At 35.8% G+C, this 9,735-nt stretch overlaps 1 protein-coding gene across 2 annotated transcripts in view; it reads left to right on the top strand.

The window, feature by feature from the left end:
• The first annotated feature begins 1,223 nt into the window (after nucleotides 1-1,223).
• GDAP1 (ganglioside induced differentiation associated protein 1) overlaps nucleotides 1,224-9,735 on the top strand; it is a 39,471-nt gene continuing 30,959 nt past the window's right edge. Inside the window, exons 1-3 of one of the 2 annotated variants that reach the window (XM_074203761.1) lie at nucleotides 1,224-1,288; nucleotides 2,253-2,324; nucleotides 7,393-7,506. In XM_074203761.1, coding sequence (XP_074059862.1) covers nucleotides 7,441-7,506 — 66 coding nt within the window. In that variant the 5' untranslated portion in view covers nucleotides 1,224-1,288; nucleotides 2,253-2,324; nucleotides 7,393-7,440. Of the gene's footprint in view, nucleotides 1,289-2,252; nucleotides 2,325-5,477; nucleotides 5,608-7,392; nucleotides 7,507-9,735 lie in introns of those variants that run through there. The other variant, XM_074203762.1, reaches the window with a different exon arrangement.

The raw sequence follows: 9,735 nt of genomic DNA, 5'->3' as shown, positions 1-9,735 counted from the left end.
CATGACTTGCAAGTAAATTGGATTTAAGTGAGGGAAGGCTATGTAAAGTCACCAGCCTCATTTTCTCCTCCTGAGTCATCTAGATCCAGTAGAATGTTGACTTAGTCTGATAGTATTAAACAGTAAGTGCACCAAGAATGAATTTATAGAATACAGTGAATCTAGTATTCTGATGGGCAAAAGAATAACATTGGAATATCAATATAGCTCCTATATGACAAGCTAAAAAAAGTATGACCAAATTCTAGGAAAACTGAATAACTTTAATTTTTAATTTTTTTAAAAAAATTTAAGTCAATGGGGTTAAGTAACTTGCCCAAGGTTATACAGCTAGGTAATTATTCCATGTCTGAGACTGGATTTGAACTCAGGTCCTCCTGACTCCAGGAATTGTGCTCTATCCACTGTGCTACCTAGAGCCCCAAGACTAAATGACTTTAAGGGAAAACTAAATCAAATCAAATATTAGACAAGAAAATGCAGGACCAAAAGCCTAGAAGAATTCTAGTGGTCCTCTAGTTTGATTGTAGAAAATTGAATATCAAATTTATTATTTAAATCTGGAAAATGAAGATAGGAGACAGATTTGATTGTGGTCAACAATAAGGTGAAGACTTTGGTGCTGGCATTATACATTGATTGAGAGTACCTATGGTGTATAAGATTAGGAGTACGTAGAAATCTATATCAAAATACCATATTCATCCTGTTTCAGGTCTGAACTTCCTACCCTTTTAGTTACTCTGTTGGGTTAAGGGATTATTTTCAGAAAAGTTGAAATGCAAATGTTTTGACCTAAGAAGGTTAATTATGATTAATAGTTTATCATGAATTAATATATGTCCATTAACTGGATAACTATTTAGAAGAGCCCAGTTTCCTAATAAAACACTGAGGAAAAGAGGAACATCCAAGAGCAATAGTTATTGCTTTTCTAAGGTAAAATCTGATTAACATAAGGGCATCCTTGAAAAGGAAGAGGAGAATTAATAAAAAAGAGGGTACATAACCCCAGGGTGGATATGCCTGTGCCTGTTAGTAGGGAGGTGGGTGCTACTGCTTTTGAAGCTAGTTAGAGTCTGTGCTGATTGTGTGGTATCTGGAATACTTACTCTCTTGGTTTTTTAGCACCAGCTGGCAGCACTACCTCCTCCTCCCCCTCTCCCACCTGCTGGGAGCCTGAGTCACTGGCAACTCAAGCTGCCTTGTCCCCAAGCAGCAATGGACTCTAGAAGGCTGAGGGTGAAACGATTCTTAGAATCGTTTCACCCGAAAACTGAATTGAGAGGTATTTCAGGGCTTGGTGGGAGGTGGGGAGATATAATTTCCCCAGTCATAGTTTTGTGACCTCATTCTCCTTTTTTCTTGATTCAGTCTACTGTGATTTAGTTTCTTAAATGACAAATTTACTGAATTTGTTTTTTGTGAGTTCACTATATAATTCCCTAAACATCAAATTATTTTCAGGTTTTTTAGTTCATATTCTTTGACCTTTTTTTAAAAAAATATATGACCCAGTTCAATAGCCCTCCTTTTTTTTTTTTGGTGGGGGCGGTGTTATTCTCTCCTTTGCTGGCTTCAGGAACACTGAACTTGTTTTTCTTCTATTCTCTCTCCAATGTGGCTGTCCTCTGAGATACTGTCTTTGGACCTTTTGCTCCTTCTCCCGTTCTCCCTGTGTCCAATGCTTTGATTAAAATCTTTGTAAAGATGACTAAATCTATATCATACCCCTGAGTTGCAGTCAGACATTTACAAATGCCTGCTGGATATTTCCATCTGGATATCTCATTGGCATCCCAAACTCCATCTATGCAAAATGGAATTCATCATCTTCCTACTAAACCTTCTAAACTTTTTTTATTTATGTATGGTATTCCTATTGATACAGGCTCAAAACTTTGGAATTATCTTTTATTAAATAATTTTTGATGAATATCAACTGATTATCATGTGAGGAAGTGCAACATAGTAGACTCCTGAGCCATATTATTATTAGTTTAGCTTAGCATAGATCTTGACACATAGTTAAATATGTAAAAAAATATCTGTTGACTTACACTAAAAACCCTCAGAAAGTCAAAAGACCCTTAGAAAAGCTAGGGTAACTGTGATCTGGAGAGCTGATCTATGTGAATGGACTTGGAAAGGTCACCAAGAGCATGATACACTATTCTTTTTTGGATCATCTGTGTAACATCCATTAACATCCCAAGAATCTCTCTTGATTCTCTTTTTTTTTTCCTCTAAAGGCTGATATAACACATAGGGCTTGGAGTTAGGAAGATCTGGGTTCGAATTCAGCCTCGGTTGTATGATTTTGGGTAAGTCATTTAACCTCTGTCTCAGATTTTTCATTGTATAATGGAAACAGTAGTAGCTTCAATCTCACAAAATTGTTGAAGGATCAAATGAGATAATGTTAATGAATTATGGAGCACAGTACCTATCACACTACTTGTTTCTTTTCCCTTTTCTCTCTATACTTTGCTTATTAGACATTTCAACTGGTTGTCCATAGACACCTTAAACTCATATGTCCAAAATAAAATAAAGCTATCCTTTAAATTTCACTTCTGTTCTGAACTTTGCTATTTTTGTTGAGGATACCATCATTTTTTCAGTCATCCAGGTTCAAAACTTCAGTCTTCGACTCCTTACTCTGACTTTGAAGACAGAAGGAAATGGGCTTTGGGTAATGGGGACTTAAAGATCAGTCTGTGGGAGTTAATTATGTGAAGAATTTGCCAATCTGTGAGACTCAGGGAGGTAAGAAGGGCATAGACTTTTAATTCACAGATTGCTCAAAAGGTTTACAAGTTATTATAAAAATGTTTATGCTACTACATAAAATTCGTAGGTGACTTCAAAAGTAGGAAGAAGGTGGGTGAGTTTGGGGAATCATTCTCCCCCGGAGAATGGCTGGTTTCCCACAGGAAGACAAACAAGTCGGGGATAAGTAGCAGAGAAGAGCAAAGGGGCAGGGGATCATACTCCTCCAGAGTGGGCTAGTTTCACAGGGAGACAAGCATCTCAACTACTGAAAGGCAGAGCAGTAAGGAAAGGTATAGGAGCAGGAGAGTTTAGGAGATATTGATACCCTCCAAAGGCAGAGGAGCAGCTAAACTGACAAGTGGGTAGAGTTTTTAAGGAGGACATAGGGAGAGGTAGGTAGGGGTGTGTTAGAGGTGAGATAATTTAGGTCTATATTGATAGGGGTAATAACTCAGAGAGCAGAGATGAGGTAACTGAGAAATGTATCAGAGACTTGACTGAAGACTAAATCCTTTCAGGCTAAGGCAGGGATCCATTGTTTTGTTGATAGGGATTTGCTTTTGTGTCTGGGGGCAGGAATTCACTGTGTCCTTGTCAGGGAGGGACAAGGTACTTTACTAAAAGTTCATTGACTTCATCTCATAGCTTGGACAATGGACTGGGGGGGTGGGTAGATGTAGTGGTGGTGGTGGTGGGCAGACATGATCAATACAGAGGGTACAGATTAATAATATAAAACATTTCTCTGCCCCACATTTCCCCTGCTTCAACCTCATATACTTAATTGTTAAAGTTTTTATAATTTTACCTCCACAAAATCTTTTGTATATGCTCCCTTCTATGTATATGTACAACCAGAATATTCTAATATCCTCCTAATCAGTATCCCTGAATAAATCTCTTCCTCCTCCAATTCATAGGACTCACAATTCATGTTTGTCTTTTACCTTCCTTTGCATCCTTGGTGCTTAACATAATGCATAGATGCTTATTGACTGACTGACTGACCAACTCCTGGTTTGAGGTCAGTTCTTTATCCACTGTACCATGTGCCATTTATAGCTCTTATTGTCCTCCAGCTTTTTTTTTTTTATCAACTCCTTTGTATCTTTAGGATCAAATATAAACACTTTTGATTGACATTTGAAGCTCTTCAAAATGTTTTCTACCTTATCACATATTATTTCCTTTCATGAATTCTATGAACCACTTTAGTCTTCTTGTTATTCTTCACACAAAGCATGCCATCTCCTATACATTTGTCTTTGTTCTGGCTATTGTTCCTCTTGTCTGGAATGTTCTTTCTCCTCATTTCTGCCTCTTGGAATCTGGATTTGTTCAAGATACTCTTCAAGCATCACCTCTCTATGTGACCTTTTCTGGTCCCTCTAGTTATTAATGCTTTCTCCTCTTCTATCTACTTGTTTTGTATCTTGTATATCCCTACGTATGTTTGTTATATTCTCTGTTCAAGTGTAAGCTCCTTGAGGATAAAATCTTTTGCTTTTTCTTGTTTATGCAATTTCTAGCACAATACTTGGTATATAGTGGGTATTTAATTTATTAGTTGACAGTTTGGAGAACAGATTTTAAAGTAAGTATTTTGACAAAGTTTCATGTAATATTCTTGAGGACCATAAGGTGAGAGATATGGACTTGATGATAATTCAAGTGGATTCAGAAATGGTTGAATGTTCAGATACCAAAAAACAGCAGTGTTTCTGAAGGAAATTGACCGATGGTTTAGGCAGAAATTTTCCAGTGTACTTCTCTTTGTCCTCTTCCTTGCCCTGACCAGGGAGATTTACCTGACCTTGGGGCTGATAAAGGCACTTAAACTCACATAATCATTCCCTCTCACACTTGGACTTGTGGAAAGAAGAAGAGAAGAAGTCTCAAGAGCCAGAGAGGTGGAACTTGTGGAGGGGGCTGTTGCCATGAAGACTGGACGCAAGAGCTCCAGAGCCAAGATGGTGTAAATGAATCATGCACAAGGAATGTTAGGGCAGATGCTTGCTTCATTGCTTAGCTCAGCCAGTTAGCTGCTCAGCCACTATTGCTGACTCATTTGTCCAAAAAAATTCATCCACAACTTCTTGGCTCTGGAGTGCCTGCCTTTACTTCCTATGAACTTCTGGCTTTCTGGCTTCCGAGGTTCATTTCTTCTTTCTCTAAGTCTAAAGGTGGGAGGAGTGAGCTTGTGGGTCATATTAACCTCAAGATCACTGAAAAACAGAGGAAAAATGAAGAGTAAGTCTGGGGTGTATAGGCATTCATCTCTAGCATCCTGACTTGCTTAGTAACACCTTTGGGAAGAATAAACAAGAAAGTTCTATATTAGTTGTCATTTTACCCTGATTTAGACAGTAGAAGTTCTCTTCCACTTTATATAATCATTTCCTCTATGAAACTTTTCCTGAACTGAGTAACTAGCAGATTTATTTGTGACTTCAATATTATAATTCTACTTTCTAATAAAGAACGTGACTTTTTTTATAATAATTATGTTAGTCCACGTTTAGTGAATTGTGTATGCTTATGGATAAATTTGCCATCACCATCATCTTCATTATCATCATATTAAATGAGAATTATATAGCACTTCAACATTTTCTGAGCTCTTTATATTATTATCTCATCTCAACAACCCTTGAAGTAGGTATTACAAATATTTTTATTTTTATTTTACAGATATCCCATGTCTCAATGTCCCTTAAGAGTCTCTGTGCTCATGTGGATTTGGTTTGTTTCTGACATTCTGATCAAAGAAGTACAGTTTCTCTTTGGTTTTTGCCTACATAAAGTTTTTCTAGGGAAGTCCCCCAAATAAAGGTTAGATATTGTTTCTTTCTAAGTTTCCTAAAATATGTGTAATAGCATCCTTAACTCAACACACAGGCTGTAAATGTACAATATAGATATTAGCTATTGAATTGCTTTTAGTCCCATCAACAGAAAGTATGTAACTGGAAAGGATTTATAGGAACTCTTAAAAATATGAAAATAAAAAGCCCAAGAATAGTCCATTCCATTTTCCTTGAAGGTAAAATCATTGTGCAGTACTGCTATAGAGATAGTTCCAATTTGTTTTCAATTTGTACACTCTGAGCAAGTCACAACAAAAACAGAATTGCAAGATCCAAATATTTATCTGCTTCACATCCTTATCCTCATGGTACAAAAAAGAAAGGGTAAATGTTTTTACAACCCTTTTAGGGGCTTGAGGAAAAGCCAGTTCTTACTATAAGAGTTCATCTTCTTTGATTCAGTTGCAAATTTTCTGGTTGTGGTCTCACAGAGCTCAGAAGAATTCTATGCTTCCATTCAACAAGTTGATAAGGCAAATAGAGATGGGAATTACCCTTTGGTCAAAGTTCTCTGCTTATGGGATTGTTACAAAATTCACACAATAAATCAGGCTTCTGTACAAATGAGGAAACTGAAGTTTAATGTCCTTAAAGCTTATCGTTACCACATAACTCACAAGGTTATTAGAAAGATTGAATAATAGGAATGAGGATAGAAACAGGACTTGTGATTTTATTGTTTTAGGAAACTTTCTTTACCAATACAGGTTGGTTCTTTATCTATAACTTATGACCTTAAAGAGTGACCTAGAGAGAGCTAAGAAACTAAAGAAACTCACAATTTAACAGGGTAGACAAGACGAAAGTGTCTGAGAGAGAATTCAAATCAAGTTACTTTCATTTTGTCTACTTTATTAAATTGTGAGTTTTTTGAGAACAGAGAATCTTTTGCCTTCCTTTACATCCTTAATACTTAGCATAGTGCCTGACTATTGGCAGGCACTTAATAGATGTTTAAAGACTGACTTCGAAGCTAAATCTTTATCCATTGTGCCATGTTGCATTGTCTCTCTAAAGTATCATCTAAACATAAGACAAAATATATAATTGAAAATCTACCACTAATGAAAAAGCTCAGAGAGAATTTTTCTATTGATAGTCAGAAACTTTTATCTTTGAAGAAGAAGGATAGTGCATGAATAGGTTTATCCTAACAAAGCTTTCCTAAGTTAATGGTATCCCTAGAACTACTTGAAAGCCAGGACAAAAAAAAAAAAAGAACCTAGACATCATTTTATTTTATTTTATTTTATTTTATTTTTTGTTTTTAGGTTTTTGCAAGGCAAACAGGGTTAAGTGGCTTGCCCAAGGCCACACAACTAGGTAATTATTCAGTATCTGAGGTCAGATTTGAACCCAAGTACTCCTGACTCCAGGGCTGGTGTTTTATCTACTACGCCACCTAGCTGCCCTTAGACATCATTTTAAATGAAATTATTAAGGAAAACTTCTCTGATATTCTAGAAATAGAGAGTAACATTGCATTTGAAAGAATCCATTGATCACTTCCTGAATGAAAACTGCCAGGAATATTATAGCCAAATTTCAGAGTTTCCAAGTGAAGGAGAAAATATTGCAAGCAGTCATAAAGAAACAATTCAAATATGTGGAGCCAGTTTGAATACCACAAGATTTAGTAACCTCTACATTAAGGGATTGTAGGATTTGGAATATGATATTCCAGAAGACAAAAGAACTTTGATTACAACCAAGAATCAACAACCCAGCAAAATTGAATGTTCTCTTTCAGGGGAAAAGATGTATATTCAATGAAATAGAGGACTTTCAAACTTTCTTGATGAAACAACCAGAGTTGAACAGAAAACTTATCTTCAAATACAAGACTCAAGTGAAGCATAAAAAGGTAAACAGAAAAGGCAAATCATCAGGGACCTAATGATGTTGAACTGCTTATATGCCTTCATGGGAAGATGATACTGATAGTTAATATGAACTTTATCATGTATTAAGGCAGTTAGAAGGAGCATATATAGTCAAGGAACAGGTGGGAACTGAATATGAAGGGATATGATATTAAAAAGATGGAATTAATGGGTAAGAGAAGAATGTACTAGGAGAAAGGGAAAGGGAGAGATAAAATGGGGATAATTTATTTTACATAAAAGAGGCAAGAAAAAAGCTTTTGTAATGGAGTAAAAGGGGGATAAGGGTGGGAGGTAATTGAGCCTTACTCTCATAGGAATTGCCTCAGAGAGGAAATAACATAAAAATTCAACTGGTTACAGAAATTTTTTCCCTAGAGAAAAGTGGGAGAAGAAAGTAATGGGAGAAAGGGAGTGGGCAAGGTAGGTGATAGAAAGGAGGAAAATAGTTGAGAGGGGTTAGTCAGGTGCAAAACACTTTTGAGAAGGGACAGAGTGAAAGGAGAGAGACAGACTAGAATAAATGGTGGGGAGAATAGGATAGAGGGAAATTCAGTTAGTAATAGTAACTATGGGAAAGATAATGAAACTAGTTTCTCTGATAAAGACCTCATTTCTCCATTGAATTGAGTCAAATTTGAGTCAAAATTTGTAAAAATTGAGTCAAATTATAGGAGACATTCCCTAATTGATGGAGGATCAAAGGATATAAATGGTTTTAGATGAGCTCAGCAATTTTATCTATTAAAATCATTTAAAAAAATTCCTAACTCATTATATTGTTATTATATATTATGTATTATATAATATATTACAATTATTATATTATATATATAATTATTGATAGGAGAAATGTAATGAAGAATGAAGAAAAGCAGGCGGACAGAGTACTAGATGTGGAGTCAAGAAAGCTTGGGCCAAAATACTGCCACAGATATTTACAATCTTTATGGACTTTGGCAGTTTTAATATCTCAGTGCTTTATTTTCCTCATCTGTAAAATGAAACAGTTGGACATAATGAATGGCCTTAATATTTTTTAAGCTATAGTTCGAGAGCAGGGGTTTTTAACCTTATTTGTGTGTCATGATCACCATTGGAACTCTTATAGTCTATAGACTTTTCCCCCAAATAATGATATCTAAAAGGTCATTGATCCTGGGTTTGAAACCCTTATTCTAATATGCTGCTTGGGTGAATACTGAGAACTTTAGGTGATATCTTTGTGTGTGTGTGTGTGTGTGTGTGTGTGTGTGTGTGTGTGTGTGTGTGGTTTTGCTAAGTATCTCAGGTAGATTTGAATGTGGGTTTTATTTGTTTCAAAGTTACACTTCAACTCAATACTCCATGTTATTTGCTTTAATTTAATATGTATTTGATTCTTTATCACTGGTTGAATTAAATATCATAGACTACATCTGAGAGTTTCAGAAGCCTGGATAAACTACCCAGTATTTTTGTATTTTCTCAGATGTTCTGAGATAATCCATACGTTTCCTGGGGGAGTAAGGTATACTAGTGGTCTGTCTCACCTGGAAACTCTGCTTAGTAATCTGGTATCATGGGGATTTATTGACCCTGCTTTGTGGAGGCTATGCAATTTTGTTCAGAGATTGTTTAACCTCTTCTCCTAGCCAGATCTCTTCAACTTTCATAAAGTATTGCATTATATATCTGCAGAATGAGCACATCTCACTGGCAAAGAAACTGGTCTAGGGATCCAAGTAGCAAATCAAAAGAAGATTCTAATATATAGAAATCCTAGACTTTGTTTCTCTTAACCAAAGTCATTCTACTTTCTTTACTAAATCAAGGTTCTTGGTGCCCTGGGTCTTCCTAGGTTTGTGGAGAAATATTTATGGAGCCAAATCTGTGCTTGAGATGGCTAGAAAAAATTATTCATATTCAATTGAAATATTCTCAAATTTAATTTTTTACAAAATCAGATTTTTTTTGGAGGGGCCCATCTTAAATTTCACCTATTGACCAGAGAGCAGGCTAATATGGTAGGTCAAGACATTGGCAATGAGTTTGGGGAACACATGAAAAAAAGGTTCCTTTTAATCAAGAAAAAAGGATGATAGTGATAAACATTTAGCTTTAGATTTTGAAGAACACATTACATATATAATTTCATTCAAGTTTTACATCAATCCTATGAGGTAGATACATATATTATTACATTTTATTGATGTGAAAATGGAGACTCA

The sequence above is a fragment of the Macrotis lagotis genome, chromosome X (genome assembly GCF_037893015.1).
Source record: "Macrotis lagotis isolate mMagLag1 chromosome X, bilby.v1.9.chrom.fasta, whole genome shotgun sequence".
Taxonomy (NCBI): domain Eukaryota; kingdom Metazoa; phylum Chordata; class Mammalia; order Peramelemorphia; family Peramelidae; genus Macrotis; species Macrotis lagotis.
This window is presented reverse-complemented; position numbering and strand designations above follow the sequence as displayed.